Source organism: Indicator indicator, chromosome 1 (genome assembly GCF_027791375.1).
Source record: "Indicator indicator isolate 239-I01 chromosome 1, UM_Iind_1.1, whole genome shotgun sequence".
In the NCBI taxonomy this organism is placed as follows: domain Eukaryota; kingdom Metazoa; phylum Chordata; class Aves; order Piciformes; family Indicatoridae; genus Indicator; species Indicator indicator.
Window position 1 is genome coordinate 91,996,554 of NC_072010.1, and position 14,497 is coordinate 92,011,050.

General features: G+C 40.0%; 1 protein-coding gene across 2 annotated transcripts in view; it reads right to left on the minus strand.

The window, feature by feature from the left end:
* GSK3B (glycogen synthase kinase 3 beta) overlaps window positions 1-14,497 on the minus strand; it is a 145,508-nt gene that overhangs the window by 25,938 nt on the left and 105,073 nt on the right. For both annotated transcript variants that reach the window (XM_054400487.1, XM_054400479.1), the window contains exons 7-8: window positions 11,648-11,745; window positions 456-551 (exon numbers count right to left, since the gene is read on the minus strand). In XM_054400487.1, coding sequence (XP_054256462.1) covers window positions 456-551; window positions 11,648-11,745 — 194 coding nt within the window. The remainder of the gene's footprint in view (window positions 1-455; window positions 552-11,647; window positions 11,746-14,497) is intronic.

The following is a 14,497-nucleotide window of genomic DNA, read 5'->3' on the forward strand; positions in this document are numbered from 1 at the left end:
GGGTACAAATGTCTTAACATCTGTAAGAGAACTACATAGAAAAGTGACTGTCAGCCCTCATCACGTTAATTGACAGCATTACCAAAGTGTCACAAGAATCACTAGAACTCTCTCATTTGCAGGTGACATCTGTGCAAGATCTGTGACATATTATAGCAAGACAAGATTTAGATACATTGCAATCTGCTATAAACACACATGCCATTGTTAGAAAAACTCCACAAAATAAAACAACCCACCTGTTGAAGTTGCTTAACCTTGAAACCTCCCCCAAACAACAGATATTACACAGTGCACTGCTTCAGTATCTTCTCCTCATCTGCATCAAAAGTTACCAGGTCCCCAAGCTTACTTAAAGGCACCCATTTAGATTGAAAGCCACCAAACCACTGAACTCCTTGAACTTTTACTTTCAGCCCACATGTCTTTATTATGCAGTTCATATAGAGACTCACCTTAGTCCATGGATGTGCCTTAATCTGAGGGAATTTGAATTCAGTATAGTTTGGATTCATTTCTCTAATTTGCTCCCTTGTGGGCGTTCCCAGAACCTAGAGCGGAAAGAGAAAAAAGGCAAATTACTTAACTGCGCTTCATATTCATATGGTAATGAAAATCACAGTATAATCTACCAGGTATTGAGACAACTGAAGTCAATCCCTGTAGCTAGTAAGTTAATGTACTGTTGAATCACAGAATTGCCTAGATTGGAAAAGACTTTAAGACTGCCAATTCTGACCACTAACCTAACACTGACAAGTCCTTGACTAAACCATAGCGTTAAGCACTACATCTACATGACTCTTAAATACCTCTGGGCATAGGGAAACAACAACTTTTTTTTCAGAGACATTTAAGCTGGACCTTCTCCCTGGGGAGTTTCTGATCCTGTTTGAACCATGGAAGTTGAGTCAGCAGGAGTAGGATATCCAAGACCATGGTCCAGTTAGGTTTTTAGCCTCTCCACGGAAGACTTCACAATTTCCCCAGGCAACCTGCTGCAGTTCTGACCACTCTTACAGGATCAACGTTTTGTTGCATTCAAATGAAGTTTCATGCATTTCACTTTCTGTTTTCGCCTCTCATCCAGTTAGCAGGCACCACTGAGAAGAGCCTGTTTTCTTCATTCCCTCCCACCAGATACTTCTACAGGTCGATGAGAAGCCCCTGAGACTTCTCTGCTTTAAGCTGAACAGTCCCAGCTTTTGCAGCCTCTCCTGTGACAGATGCCCCAGTCTCCTAAATCATCTTTGTGGCCCTTGCTCCAATTTCAGTGGTCTCTTGCCGGAAATTCAGTTCACAATCCAAGCCCACTGACAAAATTTTAAGTATATTCTTCGTTTTTTCTGCAAAATTCAAACATCTTCCTCAAATTTCATGATACTTCAATGGGGAAGAACATTCACTTTAATTAGACTACCACAAAACAACACACTGCAGCTTGCTACATAAGGCTCATTAAGGATCAAACCAGCAGTTCAGGCTGCACGTTTACAGGCTAAGAACAGCAGCTCTTTGATGAGCTTAGAAAACCAAGAAGCTACTGCTGACTGGAGCCAGACAGGTTTCCTTCTGCTTCTGCCTCAAACTCTGTGAGTTTTGGTGGTGGTTCCTCACCCTGGAGTGGAAAACAAACGTAACCTGGAAGCATCTGGTTTACTTGTACAAATTTGTATCTTTGAGTCCCAGAATCTGCACAATGGCATTCATGCATTCAAATTAGTAGTTGTACAAGAAACTGTATGTCTTTTTGCAGGGGTGGACAGATTTTGAACAGATTTCAGATATCCCTTCAGGGAATAAGCTCTACAATGCAGTATTAGTGCTTTCTGTTCATTTAGCACTAAGAACGAGCATTATTGCCTTCAACCTATATATAAAAATTGCAAAGCACATTTAAGAAACCCTGTTGTTTTCTGCTTGCACATAGTTGCTGGGTATCACTTTGTTCTGCAGAGAGAAGTGGAAAGGGCAGAAGGCAGAGAAGTCACTCAGAAACCCTGTAGCCACACTACTCTCACCCTGTGATCATTCACCAAATAGATTAGCCTAACTTTATCACCTCATCTCATGAGACCCTACTGTCACCATCAGCAAACAAACAATAAGGCAACATGACATTATTGCTCCATCCTTACTGCTTGATAGAGCAGTATTTGGTTGCATATTCTAGTATCCATGAACATTCTAATTCTGTTAGAAGATTGGATTTACTCTAGGTGATCCTGCTCTAGCGGGGAAGTCGGACTAGATGATCTTCAGAGGCCCCTTCAAGCCCCTAACATTCTGCAATTTTGTGAAATGCACTCTGAAGATTCAAGTAAAGGGGTAAAAAAGCAAGTTAATTCTTGTTTAATTACTTTATGCATCAGAGAAAGTATCATTGGGCATTATGAAAGGAACTTAGTATCTCTTTATTGTTTAAAATATAAGCAGTTTGACACAAACTAAGATACTAACCAAAAAAGCAATCTCTTAAATAAACAGCAGAAGCAGCAGAAATAAACTCAGCAACTCAGACAGTTGCTTCTTGGATAACAGATTTAACTGACAAGTTGAACAAAACGAATGATCACATAGCTCCTACCTTCCCATTCTCAACCAGGATGTAAATCCCACCTACTCCAAAAGCCAAGAGTTACCTTCAGAGCTGAGAGATGATTTCTCCGTGCATGCCTGAAAGCACTGTTTTTGCTCAGGTGCTAGGAAAGAAGGTGTTTGCTGGATTTCATACATTTTACTCAGCTTTCAAAGGAAAGATGAACTGACAGAATAATGTGCTCTTCCCTGCTGGTTTTCTGTCTGGCTTGTCCCTAAGCACTGGTCACCCAGCTGTCAGCCCTGCCAGAACGGTGCTGCTCTCAAAGCTTTCAAGTTCTAAAAGATGAGGGGATTTTACACCTCAAATGTTATTTTTATGCCAATTCAGGCAGAAGCCATTTTTAAAACCTTGGAAGTTTTTTCAATTAGTTAAATTAACTTCCTGAAAAAATCATGGGTAACTTACACTGCTCTCCCCACTGCTTCCAAAGGGTAAGTTTTCAGGCCCCCCTAGTATAAACAGGGCTTTCAAAAAAGCGTATTTACCTTCTTTACCCTCCTCCTCAACAAATTCCTTTAATAGCCTTCCTAAGAAGAAGCAAAGAGTAAATTTGGTTTTATAAATAGCCAAAATTCAACAAAATGGCTCAGTTGCCAAGACTGCTCAGAACAGGAGCCTACATGGTTGGGAGTATTTTTATTTAAAGACTTCCTATAGCATCAGAGAATTAAGATTAGACAGACAAGGGCAATTTCACAGAAGGGCCAACGGACAACGTCTAGTCGTATGTTTCACTAAAAATAAAGCTGTAAATTCATGTGATGCAATGAAACAACTCCTAAACTCAAGCACAGGCATCTAAGCAGCAGCACCTAAGGTCTCATGAATACTTAGACAAGAAGGTACTGAGGAGGGATCAGGAGAGGCATCATAAGGCATTTGGCCTGATCTTTCAGTTATATAGCAGCCTCTAACACCCAAAATAACTACTAAAGTAAAAATGGGAAAGGAAAGATTTTGCTTTTATGGCCTCAACCCAAAGCCATGAAAAGGAGGAAGGATGGAAGTTTTAAAGACAGCGTTAAATTCAAATTACAGTCTGGAAGAACGGTATGGGATGAATAAAGTCCTAAGCTATAAAATCGTACCGGTACTTGATATATCTGGAAGAGGTCCTGTAGTGGACCTCTGTCCACGCAGCAAAGTACCAACACTGTTTGCTACACAATTTTGAAACTGTACCTCACTGATTAACACCTAGTTTTCAGTCTATTAAGAATTTCTTTGAGTAATCATGGTGAGAAATAACACTCACTTAAACTATTGTAAATTTGGGCAAAACTCTTATTTAAAAAAGTTATGTATGTGACTGCTCTGAAATGCAGAGGAAAAGCAAAAATGACTTTGCAGTAATTCTGCCAAAAATGTGCATGCAACAGCTGCTCTTGCTATAGCAACTCTGAAAACGCCATGGAGCAGATGTTCCTTGGAAAGAAGTTTCACGGAATTACAGAATGGTTGAGGTTGGAAGTGACCTCTGGAAGTTGTTTGGGCCAAGCCCTCCTGAAAAAGCGGCACTGGTAAGAGATGGTTGTCCAAGACCAAATGGCTTCCAAATATCTGCAAGGACAGAGACTCCACAACCTCTCTGAGCAATATGTTCCAATGTTTGACCACCCTCACAGTTAAAAACAGTTTACTTGTTTTGGATTGAATTTCACATGTTTTAATTCATGCACATTGTCTCTTGTCCTTTCACAGGATGTCAAAGGAAAGCGTCTGGCTTCCTTTTCTTTGCACCTTGCCTTCAGCTATTTCTGTATGATAATAAGACCTCCCCGAACTTGCAAAGGGCAGAGAGCTTTTAAGAAATACAAGGTCCAACACTGAATTATTCAGGTCCATGCAGATTAGTACATACTAGTCTACTTCTTGGGGACAGATATAGTTATCTGATGTAATCACTGCATCTGAAATGAAGACTAAGTTTTTTGATGAAGGAACATGGTTTACACGAGACTAGAAAGGATCTTCCTACAAGGGAAGGCAATGGGTCACCTAGTCTTGCTCTTCATTCCTGACTGTCATCTCCTCTTTAAATAAAACTAAATAAATACTATTTACTAAGCTTAAGTAAAGAATATACTTGCTGAGAACGCAGACATGCTCTGATACTCTTAGGAGAAAACCTGAACACAAGAAGTTTCACAAGTACTTTCTGGAAAGCTTTTACTTGATGTTAATCTCTAACAGACTAAGTATTTTTTTATTCCAGGAACAGGATTCATGAAAGTAGGATAATATTATCTATCTCAAGCAATTAAAGAAAAGCTACAGGCTCCCAATAATGTCGGACTTATCAAAGGAGGAGAGATTTATGAATCTGGAACAAGCCCTGAATTTGATTACAAGTATCACAAAGATCTTAATTTTATGTCCTTGCAATCCAGCTTTCATAGGAGAAAAAGATGGGATGATATTTAGATTCAAAATATACCTTAGCTACACCCCAGTACCAAATGCAGCTGTAGTCCACACCTGGCTTCACTGTGCAAAACTGCAGTTAGTTATGACCAAACCCACACCACTGCAACACCAGAGGAAGAGAAAACTGCAAGGGTCTCAACAAACACCAGTGGAATAAAGACCCTTTCTGACAACCTCTGTTACCTAGAAAGCCATGGTTACAGTGGTATAGTGATGTTCCCTGAGAAGACAGTGCAAGTTTGAGGAAACATGCTCCAGAAAGCATGGCTTACCAGATGGCATAATTAATACATCTCCAAACACACCTGCACCTCTTCAGAAAGTTGGGAGGTGTGCCAAATAGTTATTTTAAAAAAATTCATGGCGTAAGCATTTTAAAGCAGTAAACACAGAGCAGTTTTGAAATAATTCAGGAGAGTTTGTGACGGAAAAATAAAATAAACTTACCCATTTCATGCACACTTTCTTTCAGAAACACTCTCTTGTCAAATAAATAAAAGCCAACTAAAGATAGAGATTTATTCTGTTCACAAATGTGAACAGCTATACATCAGAATTGGAAGAAACCTGTTGTCACCACTGACATGAATATAATTGCTCATCAATTTTTAATTTTTTTTTTTTTGACTCTGCCTGCAAGCACTGAAAAGATGAATTACATGAGGCACAGGAACAGCCAAGTTGTGATGTGCAGGGACATCAGGAAAAAATATAATTCAGGAGAATTCCCTTAGGCGTAAGGAGAGAAAGCCCATGTCAAATACAGCACAGGACCACATCCAATAAAACGAAACGTGCTCTCTTACTGCTTATTCTCCCGGAAGAGACGGCTCCTCTCTCCCCATTAACTACTGCAACTGAATTTATTTTATTTTAAAAACTGAGCCCAAAATAGTACCTTGACATTTAAGCATGAGCCATATATTATAATTGCAGTCTATATTTAGCATTTGGCTCAATGAAACTGTCAGAGACCAAAAAGTTACACACAGATAGGACTCCTGATATTACTGAGCTTGTGTTTTAATACATTTTTCCCTTTCCCCTCCCACCTCAAGAACTAGGGGAAGAATATTTTATGACTTCTCCTAAATTGCCATTCCATTTTGGTGCAGAGAAAAAAAAAAATAATAAAAAAAAAATCACACAGTCCCCTACGACCGAAAAACCCAAACAAAAACCCCTTTGACAACCCCTTCCTGCAATTTTCACAAGTTAGTTGATGATGCTCTCGATCGGAGTATTTCTGATAACACGAGGCAGACTGGCAGACGCTACCCTCCCCCTGTCCCAGGGCTGATCAGACAATTACTGCTGCTTCCTTCTTCTGACAGAGATGATTTTTTCATTATTTTTCTCTTCATTTTTGTGGGGAGCAGGAGGTACTAAACAGAGCCTTTGAGAAGTTAATTAACAAAATCATCACACTTCCAAAATTCCCTTTTTGCAAAGGGAATACAGAGTAGCCACTGTCTATGGGAACTGTGGCTGAAGATGTTTTACTCTGGGGACACACACACACAAGCAAGCTAGCTCTTCCTTGATGGTTTTGGCGTGCTGCAGGGTTCAGAAATTTTGGGTTTGGGGAACTTCAGGGGTGGTGGTTTAGGAATGCCCCCAACATCCCAAGCTTTCACAGGAGGCACAGCAGTCCTGCAGACATTGCTGCTGCATGCAACCTCTCTGAGCTGCTGGAAGTAGAGCTTTCACACTTCCATCAGGGATGGGGCCATATGACTGCTCTGATGTGCAGTGTTTACTTGTACATAATTTCTTTACATGACCACTGATGAAACCCACACTGCCACTGGGCCTGCTTCAGAAGCTGAGCTCATTTCTAAAGGAGATGTCCCTTGACAGCCTGGGGCATGACTTTTAATTAATCTATCAGGTTACCCACTTGAGATATTCCCAGCAACGGGATAACCTAATATTTGGAAAAGCTAGCATGAGCTAAAAATAAGGAGGAAGAGTCACTATTCAAGATCAACCTCTGGAAAAAGAGTAGCACATGATTTCTCTCCTGCAATAGTATAAAGAAGTGTACTTGGGATAAATAATTTCTTCAGATGGAGCTCCAAGACTGTATTTTCCCATATTGAATACAATTTTGTCAGGGATGAGCAGTCAAAGATCTCTCTCCTCCAGACAGATTGAGAACATCTGGAAAGACCATCTTGAAAGAAACAGGAACATGGGAAAAAAAAGTTAAAGAGGACTATCTTTTGATTCACAGAAACATGATACTGCGGTTTTCAAGTTTTTTAGAGCAGTTTGCAAATGTGCAATAGGCCTGGAGAAACTGGATGGAGATGATCTTGCAAGACTGCTTGAAATGAAACTACGTGAAGCCTGTTAGAAGCAAATGAAATTTTGACAAAAGCCAAAAAATGCCTCTGATGCAGCAAGGGACTGAGAATGTTGGGCACGTGGCCTGGAGGAAGGACAAACGATGCTGACTGACGTATCACAGAAATTCCATCTTCATGTGCACAGCTACGGAGGGGATGTCATTAAGAACTGCATGAAAAGGGAGGGCTAGTTTAATGTGACAACATTTTGAAGTCATCCTCCAGCCTAACACAAGAACTTCATACCCAGGTGTAGCAACCAACTGCTGTGTTGTGAAATGAACTCTGAATAATCAAAGCTGAGCAAGCAAATGAAGAGACAACTGAAAAATTTATTTTGGCTCAAGAAGTGCTACAAGAATGACTGTGACTCAGTTATCCTGAATTAATAGGACCAAGCAGAAAAGCTTTTAATTAGCCTCTCTTGCAGTGGAATCAAGTAAATTTAAAGAATGGAAGCCAGAGTCATTTCCAAATGTGTGGGTAAGTATTTTTTCACTATAGCCCTTTTGGGGAGGTTAATATACTCCCATTTTCTCTGCCCATAAGTTTCAATGAAGCTATCTGAAAAGCACAACTCCAAGATAGTCAAACAGCAGCTCATAGATCCCAGTCTGCAATCTTTTACAACCTTCACTGTCATTCTTCTCTGCTTCTCCTAGAGTCAGTTAGTATTAAAATAAGGGTGTTACAATGAAATCTTTAAACAGTAACATTCTGTGGCACCAAATGGACATGGACACCATCTGTAAAGTGGGTGTGGGTTTTTTTTTTTTAAATGAATCCTATTCAAAAGTCAATCTTATAAAACCTAACATTTTACACGTCACAAGTGCCATTCCCCAGGGCTCAGTGTTGGGTTCATGCTTATCAACCATCTGGATCACAGGACTGAGTACACCTGCAGTAAGTTTTGCAGATAACACTAACAGGGTTGGAACATTGATCTGCTGAAGGGTAGAAAGGCTCAAGAGAGGTACCTGGATAGGCTGGATTGATGGGTTGAGGTCAGTTGTATGAGGTTCAACAAGGCCAAGCACCAGGTTATGCACCTGAGACACAACAACCCCATGCAATGCTACAGGCTTGACACAGAGTGGCTGGAATGGTGCCCAGAAGGGAAAAACCAGGGATGACTGAAAAGGAGCCACCACGTGTCCAGATGGCCAAGAGCATCCTAAGCCTGTCTCAGGAGCAGCGTGACCAGCAGGACCAGTGAAGTGATTGTCTCCCTGGACTCAGCTCTGGTGAGGCTACACCTTGAGTACTGGGTTCACTTTTGAGCACTTTACTACAAGGCCAGAGAAGGCCAAAACAGCTGGTGAAACACTGGAAAACAGGAATTGTGAGGAACGGCTCAAGGAACCAGGGTTGTTTACCCTGGAGAAAAGGAGGCTGAGGGGAGATCATCTTGCTCTCTACAACTACCTGAAAGGAGGTTGGAGCAAGGTGGATGTTGGTCTCTTCTCCCTAGTATCAAGTGATAGAATGAGAGAAAATGGCTTCAAGTTGCCCCAGGGGAGGTTTAGGTTGGATATTACCAGAAACTTCTTCACTGAAAGGGTTCTCAAAACCTGGAATAGGCTCCCTATGGAGATGGTCAAATTCTCATCCCTGGAAGAGTTTAAATGATGCAGAGATGTGGTGCTGAGTGACACAGTTTAGCAGCAGATTCTGTAGAGTTAGATAATGGTTGGACTCAATGATCTTAAAGGTCTTTTCCAACCAAAGTGATTCTATGATTCTATGTTGTGCCCAAGACTTAACACTTGTGTTAATTTTTACGTTGCAGAACTGCATGTCTTCAGCTGTATTGAGGCTGCAGAACCTAAGCTTGCTCAAACACAGGTTGCAGTTTTTACGCTAACCTGTCAAATCTAACTCAAAGGTAAGCATTACAGTGGGAGTGGAGAAGGAGCAGAACGTTTCATGACTTCTTTGCAGAAATGAAAAACAAATATGTTCTGTTCAATTTGATTATTGATCACTTCTAAGAGATACATAACAGCACAGATCCCAGTCAACAGTTGGCAGAATGGAAAACTGAGAAGAATTACTTGGAGGACAAAAGTGCTGTTCTCCCCCTAGTTCCCCTATAAAAAGTATCTGTTGGTGGGTATAGCATTATAATCGAAGCACCTCATTGCCAAGTTCACGTACTTCCCTAGACAATTTCTCACAAAATGGCAGAACGTTGAAAGGGACCTTTGGAGCTCATCTACTCCAACCCCCCTAGTGCAGATCGCACAGAAGCATGTCCAGGAAGGTTTTGAAAGTCTCCAGAGAAGACTCAACAACCTCTCTGATCCAGTGCTTTGGCACTCTCAAAGATTTTCCTTTATGTTGCAGTGAAACCTTCTGTGTTGTAGTTTGTATCTGCTGCCCCTTGTCCTATCACTGGGCACCACAGAGGGCCCAGCCCCATCCTCATGGCTTCCACCTTTTATATACTGATCAGCATAGATAAGTTTCCCTCTCTCTGCTCTTCTCCAGGCTAAAGAGCCCCAGGTCTCTCAGCCTCTCCTCATTAGAGATGCTCCACTCCCCTCATCATCTTTGTGGTACTCCACTGGACTCTCTCCGGTAATTCCGAGTCTCAAACTAGGGAGGGCCCAGAAGTGGACACAACAATCCAGACATGACTTCACTAGGGCAGAGAGGGGGAGGAGAACCTCCTTTGACCTGCTTGACCCACACTTCTTAATGCATGCCAGAATACTGTTGGTCCTCCTGGCCACAAGGGCACATTGCTGGCTCATGGTGAATGTTTTATCCACCAGGACTCCCATTGTCTGCAGAACACCCATCCATTCAGGCTCACATTTTCCATCTAACATAGTTTTTTTGCGACTACTACTGTAAGATTTACAGCATTTGTTCCTTCAGGCTTTCCTAAAACATACTACCTCAGTAACTTTGTAATTGAAGAGGCTTACTATAAAATGGAGTTATCCTTACATTACAGAAGGTGAGAATACCCTGATATAACAACTGGTGTGGATGATGATGACTCTCCTTTCTAGGTTTGAAGAAATTAATCAGAATTGTTTTTGTGGAGGTGAAAATCACCATCTCAAGCTACAATTTACTGAAGTTCAAGACACTTCACTGGATACTCCTTCAGCTGTCGTGACAAAGAACATTAGTTTGCCAGTAGTACCTATACAGCCATAAACTGGTCAGTAGATGTTATCACACCACTTAAGGTAGTGTCATTTAAGGAAACTACAGATGGTACACAGGCTATCAGCAATTTTATTACTCTCTGCTTCAGCATAATTTGAATGTAAACAAAGCAGAATCATAAAAATCAGAGCAAATATGTGCTATAAAATTATCAGGTCACAAAAGTTTACTCAAATAATGGAGAACTGAGAACAGCCAACTCTGATTCTATGATAAGGTGACCTAGCAAACTTTGAACCAAACCACAATCTCTGCTTGGCAAGCATGTCAATAATGAGAGGACATCTATTTCCTGATTATTTTACTTCCACTTTGTGAAAAATCAAAGCAATGGTAAGGCAGAACAGTATGGCTTTGTTATAAGGTTTCTACTGTCAGATTTCTGATCAAGTACAGAAGCTTAAGAATAGTTCTTAAGCTAAGAACTATTCTTCCATGCCTCTAATTTGAGAATCACAGAATATTCACAATTACAAAATAAAATCAATCAAGTTGTATTTGGACATAAGTGATACATAAATGTTATGTATTTTGAAACATGACATCTTTCTCACTTTAAAAAGAAGACTCTTTAGGTGGAAGGTACCTTTGCCCTACATTTCTTGATTCTCCATGTGCAACAAGGAGTGCCCTTTTTCACCTTTCACCTCAAAGAGCTGGAATGAAGACAAGATGGCTACATATGTGAAGAATCCGGCACAAGGAAAACTTAGTAACGCTGTTTTCAAAGCCAAGTATTAATTGCTTGAAAAGTAAAAAAAACACCCAGATTCTTAAAGAATGTAAATCACACATTAATACATACTGGCTCAGTATGTAAGCATTATTTCCAAGCACGCTGAAAATGCAATCCTTTAATTACATAGGGGTTTTTCCCCCTTAAGAGATAATGTACCACTATGCATGATTACAAGAGAGGCAAAAAAAGGTAAATTATTAAAAAGGTATGAGCAGTGTTTTCAAACACAGCTGATGTGCAACACCCTCTACAAGAGTGACAGAATATGCATGTTGACAAGTTTGTAACCATATATGTTTTTCTGCTGATTCTGCATAATGTAGTCAAAACAAAATTCCATACCTTAATTATTTCCACCAACTGATCCACACCACTGTCACCTGGAAAGATTGGTTGTCCTAGTAACAGTTCAGCCAATACACAGCCTGCAGACCACACATCTAAAAAAAGTGCAGGGGAGAAAAAGGTATCATTAAAAGGTATATGAGGTCATTTACATAAACCCCAGCAATTTTAAGCTACTTTATTTATTCTTCAACACGTTTAACAACGTACATAACACAGCTGAAAAATAAAAAATATCCCTCTCCTGAATGTTAATCTAGAAAACACAGATTCCTGGCATGAAGCAATAGTATGCAGGCAGTACCCCCACACCACCAAAGGAGGAAAAAAAAAAATTAAACCATGAAGCAATGAATAGGAAATAAATATTAAATGTCATAATATATTGACATCAAAACTTATACATGTAAGTGTAAGACCTGAAAACATTTGCCATCTGAAAATTAACAACTTTCGAAACCCCTGTTTAAAAAAAAACAAAGCTAAACCAAAAACCACTTTAATCACGAACTGTGCATCAGCATCATCGACCACAATGCCTGATGTTTTCACTGAATGTCCAATAGACTCACTTTTTCATCCACACATTGAAAGCATAGATACACAAGCCTATGAACCAGTACTCCAAGTATTACTTGTATCCTCCAGCACATGATGATTAAGGGATCTAGGAGACTGCTTCTCTAACTCAGTCACATCAGGACCTAACCATCACTGTAATTCGATTTGCAAACTTAGCTGGACAAGCACTGCAAGTCATATATCAGGTCAACAGCATCCATAGCAGCAGCCATTGACAAATACTCATACATGCACCAAAAGCTAAACATAGTCACTAGTAGCTACTCCCCTACAGGAAGATCTATCTTCTTACATAGAAATAAATTAAATCCTACAACAGCAACTCAAGAACATACGTAAGTGTACTACAGGAGATAGCATTTTATTTCTGAAGCATAGTTTGTTTGAACTGCAGTAAACAGTCCATGGTAGATGCTTGTGAGAATCTGCTTTAACTGCACACCAAATACTTAAGATTAAGCTGCTTAACAGTATAAGTATTGCACCTAGATGCAGAAAACTCCTCAAAAAAACATTGACTACAAGGTTTTCTAGAAAGTCATTCACTCAATGTATATCCGAAACCTTACAATGACATCTAACCTCAAACAAGCAATCCCTAACAGAAGATTTGTATAGCCTTCAATACTGTAATTTCCCAAGAGAAAAAAGAACAAAATCAGCCCCCCTCTGCCTTTCTTTGAACTCTTGCCTCATTTCATGAGCTCATCAAGACTTTCCTCCTCCTCCACCTGGCCCTGAAACAGTAGCATCACCATGACTCAAAACCCAGAGAATTTACTTCCTGAGGTCTGTTCTAACCTGAAATAACCCACGCTATGACAGATTTTTATTCTGCTAGTACACTTCAACTATGCCATTGGAAAGCAGGATACACACAACACTGTCAGCTACGGCTAAAGGTCTATGTAAGGAAAATGACAGTTCCCTAAACAGTCTGTTATCACTTTGTCACAAGCACTAGAGACTGATGCAAAAAAAATTAGGAAAAAAAAAAATCCAGGAATCCAAGATTGCTAACAAAATGATCCTTCCCTCATTTCCAAATCAGAAAGAGGGGTTATGCAGAACCCTCTTCTCAAGAAAGACATGATTCAATGGGAAAAAAAGCACTATTGATGAAGCTTTCAAAATTGTTCAAAAATCACTTTTAAAACCACTTTAAGTCAAACAGATGCATTTTTTTCATAAAGCCTTTGTACAATCACTACATCAGGGTTTATCCTAAAAAGTTAGCCACTTACAATACAAGCAGAAACCATAAATAACCTGAATTTTGAGCCGTGAATTTCAAGTAGTGTACATACCAGATTATGCTTTCTGATCTTTTACTCATATTCAATGAAAGCTGCTATGTACACCAAGGTGCTAGGATCTCTTCTAGACAACAAAAAGAGGCATCATATAAAGAGCATCCAACTGATAAACCATGCTCTGGCAGGCTCTAGCTTTTGGATCAACACAACAAAAAACAGATGCAAAGAATCACTTTTTACACCATCCCATGCATATTGGGTTTATAGGAAATGACACAATAGTTCAACAGATAGTACAGCTTTCTTCAGAGGATTGAAGAAAGGTTAAATGTACTAAGCAGAGCACTTAAAGAGTTATGAAAAGGTGAGTCCTTTAAACTGAATACAAAAGACAAATGTTACCCCAAAGCTAGAATCATAACTTAAGATCATCCAGCCTGGCCATTATTCGACCAAAGTACAGAACATAAACAAACCCAAAGCTGAAATGAGAATTAGTTAGCACTGACAACTCTCTTCCTTCTAAAGTTTTGAAACTATGCTAGCATCCTTTTCTTTCAATTTAGGTTGTGGCTTTTAAAAAAATGTTTTAAATAATTTTCTGGTCTGGATGCTCCATAAAGTTGGCTTTGTGCTGGTTTATCATTTCCCAGTCTCTCTAAATGCTTTTGCATTTCACCAAGCAATTTCAGACAAGCCTGAATGGCAGAAGTCTTGAATCCATTGCAGCAATTTTGAGCTGAGAGCATACTGCTGGTAGGAAAGAAGGGCTTGGTCCCTGCAGGATGCACTAGGTATTTCCCTACCCTGCCAAAGAAGTCAAAGAGTATGCACGTCCTTGGTCAAGCAAGAATGACAAGCAGAAACAGCAGAGCGCACATGAGAGAGCCAAGAGCATGGCAGGCAAAAAGAAAAGAAAGGATATAGGTCATGAGGAAAGAGCTGGGGAAGTCTGAGGAATACATGCTGTATTTGTGACAGGTTTAATACATCAAACATATGACAAATC